We start from the raw sequence: 14,567 nt of genomic DNA, 5'->3' as shown, positions 1-14,567 counted from the left end.
GACTTTCTGACCCTGTAAGTGTAAGACTTTACATTTACCTCGTCTCCATTTAGTTTTGCTGGTTTTAAGCTGTCATCCCAGCCTGCTCAGATGCTGTTATTTGACTGCCTGCCTATTATTCCAATGTTAGCGTTGCTGACACCATATTATAGCTGTAGGGTTCACAGAGGGTGGGAGAGCAGGCTTGCTCTGGTCAGGGAAGAGTTGGAATTCTGACTTGGGAAGCTGCCTTCATAGTTTCTAGTGAGCCTCTGCACCCCAATTAGAAACACCAACTTAATTTTTTTTTTTTAGTGGTAGAGGGAAAAAGGGTCCCATGTACTCACCCTGCTTGTCTGCTGCCCATGTGAATAATGTGTGCAAATCCAAAGCCTAGGAGACACCAGACCTGAGATTTGGTTTTTATACCCCGGGCAGCCTAAGTGACCAGCCTCAAGAGGGGGTGGTTTTGGGGGTTCTCCCCTCAGTGAACCCTCTTCTCCGTGAATAAACAACCAAAAAGAGAGACAACGTAGGAACAAACTTCTTACAGAATTTAATGTTTTCAGGAATGGGACAGACTCAGTGTCGAGGGGAAAAACGGCAGGCTGTCTGGCGGTAGAAAGGCGCGGGGTCTCAGGGGGCTGGACGTGGCTAACTGGACTGCAAGCTCACCAGGAACTTATTCTCTCTGTCTCTGTCTCAGAACACTGTGGAACCATAGCTGCTCCTTAAAACCGGATCTGCTGTTGGTCCTTTTTCTTCACCTCTGCCCAGAGGTCCGACAGGTCCTGGATAAACTGCTGGATCTAATCAGGCAAGGGGACCAGAGTTAACCCCACCCAGCGAAAGACCACCCCATCCAAAAATGGAGCATGTCCAGGCATAAGCTGCAAGGAGTCACCATTGTCCTGTGACTGACTTCTTAAGGCCACTTTCCCTCATTGGACAACTATTCTAGTTGCTATGGAGGATCAGGCTTAGTAGACTAAAAGCAATAAGTAGGAATGGAGTTGGGAACTCATAGAGGCAGATACAGGGACAGTAGGAAGAAGTACAGGCTGACCGTCTAACTAAAGGGAGAAGGGAGAGAGGACCCTGAGCAGACTGGGGACTGGAAACATTTAGCAGGCAGGGTCCAGCCAGCATTGGGGCAGACCGCTCGCCACAATTCAATAATCTTCACCTGAAACCCAGAACTGATGCTCATTATGATAATCTTGACTCATCTAGGGAAGCTTAAATTCTATTCACTAGCTTCTGTTTTAAAGAACATGCAATCAGTATGACAGTGGAAAGAACGCTGCCTCACAAGTCAGAAGACCTGGGGTCCCGATGCAGCTCTGGGGAAATCCCTTCATCTTTCTGGCACTCAGTTTCTTCATCTTTAAAAATGGAAGAGGGAGAAAAGGGTGACCTAGATGGCCTCTAAGATCTCAGTTCTAAAATTTCTCCGTTTTAAGAAGGTTCTTGGAGATAGGACTACACAGCCTGTCCAAAACTCTCAACAACTCTGTCAATCACTAATACTGTTATTTTTACTGACATAATTCCTATTTTGCAAAAAAGGAAACAAAGAGTCAATATATTAAAGTAACTTTCCCAAGATTACAGAGGAGACGAGTCCAGCATTTTCCAAACTATGTGCTTATAATAAGTAATCACATACCTCCCAGAAGGGTTCTGTGGTCAAATAAGTTTTGGAAACGTTATCTGCTTCGAGAGTCTCAGGGCAGAATCACAGCAAAGACGCTGCAAAGTATTTAAAAACCATCTAAATTTGTTTAACTTTAGAGGTTTCTGAATTTATTAGTCCATGGAGTCCTTTGATTCCCCCATAGATTGGGATTCTAGGATTTTCCAAGCACAGTTTGGAAAGTGCTGCTCCAGACAGTTTGGGCTTTAGTCAGGGATAATTCTGGGCTTTCCATGGCACAGTATATTGAATTCAAATTGTCTTAGCCTTTTGCAGAATCACTTTTCCTAAATTGTACTGTGTGTGATACCATGCGCCCAGTTCTAGATAAGTGGCTGCCTTCCGAAGCCCGTGCTTGGATCTGTTATAGGGATGTTGCTGAGAACATTATCCATTGAGTGTCTCTAAAGCCTCCTTGAGAAATTTCAGAGTTAAGTGCTGGAAAAGGTTCACTCTCTCTGGGGAAACCTTCTGTTTTCTTATTTTGGTACCAGAGCTGTGTGTTGCTTTTCCTGCTAGTTACCAGGAAGCTCAGAGCCAACCAATGTCCCTTCTGAACGACAGTCTTTTGTAATACAAGAATCTACAGTCTCCATTTCTCTCTTGCCTTGACCTCAGATTTTAACTTATATTTTTCCTGGTTCTTATTTTTAATTCTTCAGGCTACTTGACTATGTGTATTTCTGTCTGTAGGTTCATATCCTATGGGAACAAAGTGAGATATTTTAAAATAATATTTGGGCAATATGAAGTATTCCTGTAGAGGCAAATCAAAGTTGAGAGGGAGTCAGAAAGCTCACGGTCGGGTGTGGATGGACTGGAAGCTATGATCTCAGCACAGAATGCTCCGACAGGGGCAATGAGCTGGAGACCACCACTCCTGCCCCACCCTTCTTTACGATAGCTAAAGGGAAGGGGCCTGAGGACCTCTGCGAGTCCCTGAGACCCTACTGCTGGGTAGAGGGGCTGCAAGACAAAAACTCTTTTTACAATAATACTAAGACATTATTTGTCTTTTCCGCTTATCGTCTCACAAGTGTACAGTGGCTTTAACCAGAGTGGGATGTTTTCACGACATAAGCTATCCCAAGGGAATGAATGCAGAAGCAGATATGATAATCCACCTGTTCTCTATGAAGCCTGACATTAAAGACATTTGCAAAAGTGTCGAATAATGCAAAAATATATATTTTTGAAAGCGTATTCATTAAAAATGCTATTTATTTTAACACGCTTCTTATTGTCATTTTGCAATGAAGTATTTTAAATTTTTCTGCTTGAGTTTCTAATATGGTAAATATCAATAGCTATTACCCATATAAAGAGAAGCTCTTTGGGGGAGTCTTCAGTAAATTTTAAGAGTGTAAAGGTATCCAAAAGTTTGAGAATCGCGGCTTCAGAACAGTTTCTTACAAATGCCATTTATGGTTTTTAAACTGTCAATAATTCTGCTCTAATATGCCTTAAGAAGCAGGCGGATTCATTAGTTTAGGGAAATCCTTTTTGGCTGGTCAGCGGGTGAAATTTTTTACGTTTTATGAGTTTCACCATTTGTTGTTGTTGTTGTTGTTAAATAGGGGAAGTGCCTCTCAGTCAATTGTTTTTTTTGTGTGTGTTTCATCGTAATTCACCAAATACTTATTGAGTTTCTACTATGTGCCGGCTATTGTGCTAGACACTGGGGATCCAGCAGGAAACAGCACAAAAAATCTCAGTCTTCATGAGCTTCCTTTCTATTATTTCACAGCAGAGATAAAGGCTAATGCATCTGCTGGTGGGGCGTTTCCCAAATTGTGGGATGTGTTTGTCTTTGGTCAGAAGTGAGATGATTTTAGGTGGCACATGGACATGGCATCAAACAGCTTTGGATCATAGTGAAAAAGTTACTTCGTTTTCAATTGCCTTTCAAAGACTTCAAAAAGAAAATCTCAGATCGGTACTAACCTGGCTCTAACCCCACCAATTTTCTCTTTTCCCAAAGAGTGAGCCTTGGGCACAAGAGTTCGGCAACTCACTAGAATTTAATGACTGTTGTGCATAACGAATGAAGTCCATAGTGGGTCCCTGCTACTGCTCATGTTGATTGGGGCCAACAGGGTCTTAGCTCTAATGCAGTGTTTCTCCAAGTGTGGAACCCAGACCAGCACCAGCACCTGGAAGCTTGTTAAAAATGGAAATTCATTATCCGATGGACACGTGTCCCATTTGGGAGACAGTGGAAATGTAATGGCTCTGTGTGATGTCAGAGGGATAGTGGATGGGGGGAGGGGGGTTCACACAGTGTGAGGGATAAAAATGATAAACGTCTAAGTATTATTTTGTCTTGTGCACCTGAAACTAATAAAAAAATAAAAGGAAATTCGTGGCTTCTCATCTCAGACCTACTGAGTCAGAGACCCGGGAGGGGCGGGCCAGAACCCTCCCCAGTCCCCAGGTGATTCTGATCTTGTTAACATTTGAGAACCATGGCTCCCTCCAGTTCATTCCTTGACTCAACCAATAGAGAACCATCTTGGCTCAGTAGACGCAGCCTGCCCGGCACCTGGGCCTCTTCTTACCATGTCCAGCTGTTTGTGCGTGTCCTCCAGGGACACATAGGTCGTCTCCTTCAGCTGCTTGCTCACAATCTGGAAGAGATTCAGTGTTGCCATCTTAATTGTACCCAGCAAGAGGGTCTTCTTGGCGGCGGTGTTCTGGATGTGTGCCCAGCGAGATTCCTAGGGAGGGGATGAGGGTGGGGCTTGAGCACACATAGAATGAGTGTGTGTGTGTGTGTGTGTGTGTGTGTGTGTGTGTGTGTGAGAGAGAGAGAGACCTTCCGTCACTCTCCCAGAAGCCCCCTGCCTGCCCCCCGGCCGCTCACCCAGATGATGACATCACTGCGGGCGCGGTCGAAGCGCATCTGCAGGCGGGCCAGCTCGTTGTTGTGCTGCAGGATCTCATCGTCCTTCTCCTCCATGTAGTGTGCCAGCCGCGCCTTGGCACGCTCGATCTTCTCCTGGCCCTCCTGTGCTGACTGCATGAGGTCGTGGTGCATGCTTACCAGCGTCTTGTAGCGCGCCATCACCTCATGGATCTCATCAAACTGCATGGGGGGGCTCAGGTCACTGCACTGCCGCCCTGGGGGACCAGCGCAGCTGCCCATGCCGCCCACCAACTCCTGGCTTAGATGCCTTGGCCTAACATGGAGGCCCTGGGCCAAGGTTAAGGGGCAAGAGGCCGTGAGGACGTTGCAGCCCGGCGGCTTGCTCCTTCTGGGTTGGTATGGGCCATGGGCCATGTGTTGGGGGCACATGCCACTGGACCTGGGGTTCTCAATCTTGACTGCATGTTGGAATCACCCGGGGAGCTTTAAAAAGCACACCTGGCAGGCTCCATCCCCAGAGATTTGGAATAATAAACAGGTCTGAGGTGGTCCCCAGCATCTGAATTTTGCAAAAGGCCACTCAGCTGATTCTAGGTTGAGAATTGGTGGTGGGGGTGGGAAAGGCATATGGGGAGGGTGCATTTTGAGATATCTCCCGAGGCAATAATGATCCCAGTCAACAAGAATGTATCAGAACCACGTTGAAGTCAGGAACTATCCTAAATGCTAGGGACAGAGCAGGAGATAGGAAAGCCAGACCCTGCTCTTGTGAAGCCTACGGCTTGGGGTGGGGTGGAGGGAAAACAGACAAGTAAAGAGTCCGTTACAGCACAGAGTGATAAGCCCTATCTATGACTGGGGCATGGGCCTGCATGGAGACTGCAGGGCAGGGGTCATATCTTTAACATGGTGCTCTCTGGTATTTGTTCAACATTTGTTGAGATCTCTCTCCAGCAGGGGCTGGAGAGGGTACCAGTGGGGCAGGAGGCCTGCCAGGCTCAGCTGCCTCCTCCAACATGGTCCAGAGCCGTGCCGCACTGACCCTAACATGCAGAAGAGAAGCCCTGAAACCCTCCCTCTTTAGAAGGCGGTGTGAGCACCAGTTCCAGGATGCCAACTCACCTCCCCAGGGGTTTATCAAAGTGTGCCTTCCACTCACCCAGGGGATACTCCCTGAGAACTTTGTTCATCTCATGACATTTCCAGTGATAGATAGGTGTTCTGGGAACTGCCCTGCTGGCCTTTCTCCAAAAATATGATACAGGTGTGATAATGGTATTGTCACTATGTTAAAAAGAGCGCTTCCCTTTTCGAGTTACATAGTGAAATACTTATGGATAAAAAAATATTATTTGCTTCAAAATGGCAGAGGTAGGAGATATGGGGGATATGACCATGAGTTGATAATCATTGGAATTAGGTGATGAGTCACGGGCATTCAATAGACTATTTGCTCTACTTTTGTGTATGTTTGAAATTTTCCATAATAAAAAGGTTTTAAAAGATATTGAGTGGAAAAAGTAAGTCACAACAGGACATGTACAATATTATTCATAGCTTATGGATATTTAATATATTGCCAAAGCAATAAAAACAAGCATGCGAATAAGAAATTAGAATTTAGAAATTAGAAATTAGAATTATCAGACATCTGGTTACCTCTGAGGAGAGCAGAAGAAGAATGAGGTCTGGAAGGGGGTCCCAGAAGGGGTTTCAATTACCTGTAGTGTTTTATTAAAGAAAAAAATGTTGAGGGCCCATAGGGGGAAATATTAAGACTTGACAAAGCCATGGTGAGTACTTGTGTGCTGTTATATATTTCTTTATACTTTTCAGTATGTTTGAAATATTTTGAAAGAAATAAAGAAGGAAAGAGAGAGAGAGAGAAAGAGAGAGAGAGGTTATAACGCTGGACATCAAATGCTGGACAGGCTGGTGGCCAGGAATAATGCAAAGCCCAATTCCAGATGAGGTGCATTGGTGGTCTGGATGAGGAAGGGGCAGGGGACGGATTCCAGAAATACTTAGGAGTCAGAATAGACCAGAGCTGCTGATTGATGGCTGTGGGGAATGAGGGAGGAGGAGGGGTCAAGGATGAGGCTGTCTGGTGAGGCTGTGGGTGGGTGGCTGTTCCATTCACCAGCACCAGACACACCAGCAGCAGGCTGGCATGAGATGAGTTGTAGACGCAATAAATTAGACGCAGGGGCCTGAAGCTCAGGAGGGAGATATGCGCCAGCAAGATACAGGCCAATCTCCTCAGCTCTAAGACATACATTTTATCAGCTCTGAATTTGACTCATATCTTATCATTTAAAGGCTGCTTTAATACAGCAGTCTTCCCTCACTCCCCCACCAAAAAAACAACAACACAAAACCCCAATTATTAATTGTACACAATTTATCATACAGTAAGTAGTACCTTAGATTGGGAGGAAATAACACAGATCTGGGACTCAGGCATCCATAAATTAGGTTAGTGGTTCTATGTGGAAATTGCTGGGACTTTAAACAGCTCTGCATCCTTTGTCTCTCCGGGCCCCCCACAGGACATTGATCCACATCACTCTGCCCTGGTGAGGAGCCTTACCTGCTGCTGTCATATGAGGGCGTGGGGAAAACAGGGTGGATAGCCTCTGATACAGGTGGCATCCACAGGAGGCCCAGGGAATCGACCAGAGAGAAAAGTGGAGGGTCTAGGACAAAGACCTGAGGAACGTTTAAGGAATGAGCTAGGAAGAGGAGGCCCCAGAAGAATCTAAGGAGGAAGGGCCAGAGGTAGGAAGAAAGTAAGAGGGGGAGTGAGGAGTCCCAGAGGAAAGGGCGAAGGTATGTTTAAAGGAGGAGCATCAACAGTGTCAAATACCGTTGACCTTTGTACAACTTGGGGGTTAGGAGCACTGATCCCCCATGCAGTGGAAAATCCACATATTTCTTTTTTGTTTTGTTTTGTTTTATTAGTCAGTGAATCCAGAGCCTTTAAGTTTTATTAAGACGCAAAGCCCATGGGAACTTTCCAGGGTCACAATAATTTATTACTGGCTAAAGTCTACATATAACTTTTGACTCCCCCAAAACTTAACTACTAATAGTCTACTGCTGACTGGAAGCCTTAGTGATAACATAAGGTCAATGAACACATACTTTGTATGTTATATACTGTGTTCTTACAATAAAATAAGCCAGAGAAAAGAAAATGCTATTAAGAAAATCATAAGGAAAATGCATTCACAGTACTATGCTGTAGTTATCAATCCTGTAAGTGTATGTCTGTTTTAGACCACATGGTTCATCTGTGAGTTTTCTCAAATTGTCTATTGAAAAATAATCTGTGTCTAAGTGGACCTGCACAGTTCAAACCTACGTTGTTCAAGGGTCAACTGTACTGCAGGAGGCAGGGTAGGAAGAGGGCGGAGAAGTTCTTTCAGCTCTGACAACTCGGGGACTTTAGGAAGAGCAGTTGTCAGTGGCATTGTGAGGCCCACAGAAGAGGGGTCTGAAGCAAAGGCTCTGCCACTTACAGGCTGTGAGACCCTGAGCAGGTTACCTAACCTGTCTGAGGCTCCACTCCCTCCTCTGTAACAGGCTGATACGATGGATGGCTTTCCTCTGGGTGCTCGTGAGCAGACTGAGTGAAGTTACATACCCAGCCCAAGGCCCAGCACCTACTAAGCTCTCAAGCTCTGCATTAGGTTGAGTGTTTTCCAACTTCTCTCCCTTTCTCTCCTCATTTACTCTCAAGTAAACAAAAACACCAGGGAGGAGGGCAAGCGGGGATATAAATAGGGCACGTCCTGACACAGCAAAGCTTATCTTTGGTGCTGCGAAAAGGAACCTCATTCCCCCAACAGACACAACACACCACCATACAGAGGTTTTATACAGCTCACTCACAGACACCAAAATACACCACCTGGTCCCCAACCCCTACCGGGGGCCCCTTCCAGCTGCCCTCCAGGGCTGGAGGCACATCCTCAGAGTAGTGACCATCCCTGCAGAGTGTCCCCAAGCCCCTCATAACGCTGGGACCTGGGGAAGGGGAGATGGGGCTGAGGAAGGCACTTCCGCATCCACTCACCTCGGAGTTCTCCACCACCTTCTCCAGGTACTTGTTGAAGATGGAGTAGTCCTGCAGCTTGCCGCTCAAGCGCTGGTGCTCTAGCTTCAGAACCGCCATCTCGTGCTTGGCCTTGGCCAGCTCATGCATGCGCTGCCTCTTGATTTCTCGCTCCTTGGTGGCTTTCTTCAGGGCTCGGATTCGTTTCTGGTCATTCTCCTGGAGTCAGGGAAGGGGGTGCCTCTCAAGCACTCACCCTGCCCTCCCTGGGCCCGGGCTGGTCGTGCCCCTGTTTCCTGATCTCGGGCCACCCTGAAGATGGGCAGGGATCACTGGGCCACCCATGTGGGCAAGGAGGCCCGAATTTTCTCCCAATTTGGTACTCGGTGCCTCAATTTCTCCAAATATAGAAATGAGAGGCAGTAGCCCCCCTATTCCTTCCAGAAGCTGGGGCAGCGGCGTTCGAGCTATAGGGAAGTGAGATAGGAGATGGGTCTGATCCTGAGGCCTGGCGGGGCAAGGCCATTCATAGAGCATGTAGCTAGTAGCTCAGACTGGCATCAGGCTCAGGCAGGAGGAGTTGATGCCGGCAATTTGATGCCCAGAAAAAGACATGAGGCTCAGCTACTGCAATCGGACTGACCCCCCCTTCTCCTTCCTTCTGCAAATCCCTCTCCTCAAGATTAGGGGAAAAACCCACCCCTCACAATGAACTTGTGTGGCTTCTTTACCTACTCAGGGACTCCTGTGATGCCACTGGATGGGCATGTAGGGTGGCAGCATTTGGAGGATACTTGGAAGCACATGAAGAAGGTGCAGGGATGATTTGCACTGTGCCTGGTAAGCCCAGGAAGACTAAGGGACCCTAAACCAGTGGTTTTCAATTTCAACTGTGCACCACAATGCTCTGGGGAGCTTTTAAAAAATACAGTTGCTTGAGCCTGACTCATGCCTGCTGAAAGCAAGGAGAGAGGAGAGTCCCGGGGGACTCTGTAACAAGCTTTCAAAATTCTGACCCCGCTGGTCCTCTGGTAGCCATTTGGAGAACGCTTCACCCCCAAATCTCCTGCTGCCCCAACCACTCCATTAGCGTTTCTCTGGCAAGTAAAGAAGGACTGGCCCTCTGAAGAATATGCCTGGTCCATCAGCTTCTTTTCCCACCAAGTAGTTTAGGCACAGAGCAAGACAGAAGATGCTTATGAGCAGGAGTCTCCTGTAGCAGAGGCCAGCAATTACTCCCTGGAGCTGGGCCAGGCCTTTCCTCCCTGGAGAAATCTGCATTTGAAAACGGTTAACTCACTCTTCAAAGGACCAATTGAGAGGAGTTATCTCAGAATGGACTCTGGTGCTTGGTCCTTCAACCATCCCCTCCCCTTGGACTCTCAGTGCCAGGAGGAGGGGTGGCGTGAGTTGGGGGACTAAAATCCTGTCTGATTCATCTTTGTATATCCAAGTGCCTAGCCCTGACTGCAGCATATTCATTCATTCATTCATCATCACCCATCCATTAATTCATTCATTAGATAAATTATATATACTGGGTATGGGCAAGGACATGGTAAAAAGCAATCACAGCAATCTAGACGGGGCAGAGACTGACAGGTGAACAAGAAATTACCAACAGCAATAAGTGGGGACATAAAGGGAGAAGCCCCAGGCATTATTGAGCACGGAAGAGACATCTAACCCAGGGTGAAGAGTCAGCAAAAGCAAGGAGAAGGGGAGGAGGGGAGAGCAGGGACCGCAGAGTGTGGGTGCCCCTGGCCTGCTGCAGCAGGCCACACCCCTTCATACCTGGATGAATTGCTCAAACTTCTGAATGTGGGCCTTCAGCTGGGTCTCCTTGATGCCCAGTTCCTCCCAGCGTAGGTTCAGGGTTTCCATTCTGCGCTGAAATGTCTTGGGGTGGGGGGAGCAGAGGTCAGGAGAGCCCCTGACATGGGGACCAAGGAAGGCCCTAGCATCCCCTGCTCCACTGCCTCGGTCACCAGGCCTCCCACTTTCCAGCCCATGCCTGGTTCAGAGAAGAGCATCCCAAGACACTGGTACCCCCAAGCTTGGATTGTTTCTGTCTCTGCAGAGGGAGCACAGAACCACCACCCAGGACTCCTGGCTCTAGCCACTGCCACCCACAAAATGAAGGGCTGTCCTCAGACTCTCCCTGAGCCCTGTGGCCCTTCCTGCATGCCACGCCCCAATCCCCTACCTCTTTCTTCTGCAGCATAGCATGGTGCATGACCTTGACCTCCTTTTTCTTCTCCAGTAGCCGGATGGATGGGGACTCTGACTGCTCCTCAATGTTGGGGAACTTCCTGCTCGAGACATGGGCAAGAGGGGCCCGTGGACACCTGGGGCAGGCTGGGACTGGGAGTAACCCATGGAGATACCCATGGGGAGCACGAGGATCCTGTCTCCAATCTGAGTGAAAGGAATGGTGTGTTGAGAGGGAGAGAGGGCTGTACTGGTGACTGACTGGGAAGCAAGCTGGAGCAGGGTGATAAGGGGTGGGGATCTGGGTGATGGGGGTGGGTTTGGTGCACTAGGCTATAGGAATCAGACAAGAGAGGTTGGAAGGTGGGGGGTGGGGCGTGGGTGGGCGTCGGAGATCCCAAGCACAGAGAGGGTGGCCCAGACCCTCAGACACCCACTGCAGCAGTTGTAGCAGCCGCTCCCCATACTGCATCCGGAAGTACTCAGCCAGGTCTTCCTCTTCCATTATGCCCAGGCTCATGGTGGCGGTGACCTAATGGCCCAGGCAGCTGAATCTTCACAGTGAAACAGTGGGTGGTAGAGCCACAGGTGGTTCAGGGGTGGTGGTTGGGCTCTCCCTTATCACTTCCTCTTGCTTTTCAGGGTACACCAAGGGTGTGTCTGAGAGACTTTGGGGAAAATGGCTAGAAGCAAACCATCAGCACTTCAAGATGATGTGTTGGGGAGGTGAGGGCTGGTTACCTAGCAACAGGTCGCCTGGTTCTGTGGACCATGCATGGAACCCAGGCTTTGCCCTCTGATCCCTGTCCCCACTGACCCCACTCTTCCCACTCTCTGCTCCTGCATTTACCCCTCAGGAACTTTGGGAAGAAATTAGGTCTGATTAGATGCTGGTACCCAGGGCCGGGAGGCAGGGTCTGGGTGTCATGGCTGAGAAAGGGGGTTTTGGTAGAGGGGTGTCCTTGTGAGGGAGCCCTGCCCTGGGTCTTCCCTCCCTCATTCACAGATGAGTGAGGGTGAGGGAGGGGGACTGCATCTGGGACAGATGGCTGAGAAGAAAAGGACATAAGGAAGGGATATGCTTAGCTGAGGCAGGGTGGGGGTGGACAGAGAAGCCTGGGGCCTGTGGGAGGATGGAAGGAGGCCTGAAATTGAGAACCCAGCTATGGGTGAACGATGTGTGGGGATGTGTGTGGGGGTGGGGTAGGGTGGGGGACAGGCAACAAGCCTGGGGACCAAAGAAGCTGCCCCTCACCACTGGGAATATGGAGGAGGGTCCAGGGCAAGGCCCCTTGGAAGATAACAGACACAGGGCCAGTGCGATGTTTTACGGTTGGCGGAATATTAAAATATGAAGAAATGCCAAACCATGGTAACATAAATGTCATATATTTTATATGTTTATGATGGCTTCCTTCCTAGATTCCATCAGAGCATTACACATAGGCTCATTTGGCTTGAGGTCTAGCGTCTAAATTGGAGACCCTGCGTGTCCGGCTGGCGCCTTGGTGTCCTGGCCTGGAGGTAACTGCCCTCCGTGACCTTGGGCTCGCTGCTGCCCTGCCCAGGCTCCCGGGCTCCGCTCTGCTCTGCATTCTCTGCCTCCCCTCCCCGGGTCCACCGCGCTAACTTGCTTCCCTCTCGGTCTTACAGGGGGACCCACGGTGGAGAGGAGGGGTCTCGAGCTAGGATGGCGTCCGGAGCTCAGCAAGCCCAACCCCGCAACATTGTCGGTCCTCTGGCGCCCCCTGCTGTCTGCCAGACACCCCTAAATCCTGGCCCAGGAGGAGGAGGAGACTGGTGCAGGGAGCTGTCCACCCTCGCCCTCCTCCATTCTCACCCCTCAGCCTCCCCTGCTGAGCCGACCGCTTCTACCCGGCCCCGCAGGCTCAGCAGAGGCCGCAGAACTGCCCCTTACCCTACCCAGAACATAACCCCCACCCCCACCATGCCCAGCCCACCCTAAGCCCCTTAACTAAAGATGGTTCTCCAACCGGAACACCCAGAAGAAACAGACCCAGCAAGGTGATAGCAAGAACCCCATGACGGTGAGCTCCTCACGGGGTATGTTTCTCTCTTGTTTATCCTTAGAGCCTAGCACAGTCAATAGGGGGTTTCCCTCCTTTTCCCCTCCTTTTCCCCAAAGGTTGGCTGTGTAATGCCAACCTTTGAGGAGAAGGCTATTTCCCAAATCACCTGTTTGCCCTGGCATATAGACACATCCTTGGTTGCATCTATGGAATCAGGTGCCCAGGCCCAGGTTGGTACCTACAGGTAGCTGCTAAGACATCCTCGTCTCCTGCCTGTGTACCCCTCACATCTGGGAGTTTTTTTGTGTTTTTGTTTGTTTTCTGCCCCTTCCTCTGTACCTTGCATGAGAGTCATGAGAATCTTCATCCCTATCACCCACCACCATCCCTCTCTGGGGTGTCACTGTCTTCACAGGGGCTACTGGCTGTAATTCACAGAAGTCCCCTCCTCTGCCCTCCCCAAGTGAGCCCTGCTTTCTCCCCACCTCCTTTTCTATCTTGAGATTTACCTCTGAGGCATCTAGCAAAATCTCCTAATAAATTTAGGCTATTGGAAACCAATAGCCATAATATTCTGTTTTCTGTCCTGTCCCACCCTCTCTCTGAGACAATTATCTGCTTAAAAGAGGGGAGGGGAAAACATCAGGAAAAAAAACTAGGTTAATATCTCAAAAAATATTCTCCTACCATACAGACTATTATAGTGCTATTATAGACTATATAGTATAATACAACAGAGAATTGGGTATGAGGAAATCACTTTTGTCTGTTATATTCCATTCTATATGTGTCTTATATTTCATATACGGGGAGTCATGCAAGATGTATTATATTAAATACAGTCATGTATCACTTAACGACAGGGATTTGTTCCGAGAAATGCAATGTTAGGTGATTCTGTAGTTGTGTGAGCATCATAGGGTGCACTTACTACAAACCCAGATGGTAGAGCCCACTACACACCTGGGCTATATGGGACAGCCTATTGCTCCTGGGCTACAAAGGTGTACAGCTTGCTACTGTACTGAATACTGTAGGTAATTGTAACACAGTGGTATTTGTGTATTTAAACATATCTAAATAGAAAAGGTACAGTAAAAATTCAGTATAAAAGATGAAAAATTATGCACCTGTATCGGGCACTTACCATGCATGGGGCTTGCAGGATGCATGTTGCTCTCAGTTAGTGAGTGAGTGAGTGAGTGGAGAGTGAGTGTGAAGGCCTAGGATATATACGACTGTCCATTACTGCAGACTTTATAAACATTGTACACTTAGGCTACTAAATTTATAAAAACATGTTTCTTTTATAATAAATTAACTTTAGCTAATTGTAACTTTTCTTGCTTTATAAACTTTTTAATATATATACATATTAACTTTTTAATATTTTTTAACTTTTAACTTTTTACTTTTCTACTGTTTTGTAATAACACTTAGCTTGAAATACAAACATATAGTATAGCTGTACAAAAATATTTCCCTTCTTTGTATCCTTATTCTATAAGATTATTTTTCGCTTTAATTTTTTTAATTTTTAAAAAAGCTTTTGTTAAAAATTAAGATATAAACACACACATTAGCTTGGGCCTACAAAGGGTCAGAATCTCCACAACTTGTCCCATTGGAAAGTCTTTAGGTGAAAAACTTACATGGAGTAGTTGTCTCCTGTGATAACAAAGCTTTCTTCTGGAACAACTCCTGAAGCACCTGTCTCAGGCTCTTCCT

General features: G+C 47.8%; 1 protein-coding gene across 1 annotated transcript; it reads right to left on the bottom strand.

The window, feature by feature from the left end:
* Window positions 1–548: 548 nt before the first annotated feature.
* Window positions 549–13,901, bottom strand: CCDC42 (coiled-coil domain containing 42). Its single transcript, XM_019745166.2, has 7 exons — window positions 11,247–13,901; window positions 10,805–10,910; window positions 10,393–10,497; window positions 8,620–8,817; window positions 4,539–4,760; window positions 4,234–4,392; window positions 549–788 (listed from the first exon to the last, which is right to left on the bottom strand). Exons 1-7 carry the CDS (start codon window positions 11,327–11,329, stop codon window positions 711–713), a joined length of 951 nt encoding a protein of 316 aa, XP_019600725.1. The 5' UTR covers window positions 11,330–13,901; the 3' UTR covers window positions 549–710.
* Window positions 13,902–14,567: the final 666 nt, after the last annotated feature.

Source organism: Rhinolophus sinicus, linkage group LG15, assembly GCF_036562045.2.
Source record: "Rhinolophus sinicus isolate RSC01 linkage group LG15, ASM3656204v1, whole genome shotgun sequence".
NCBI classification, from domain to species: domain Eukaryota; kingdom Metazoa; phylum Chordata; class Mammalia; order Chiroptera; family Rhinolophidae; genus Rhinolophus; species Rhinolophus sinicus.
This window is presented reverse-complemented; position numbering and strand designations above follow the sequence as displayed.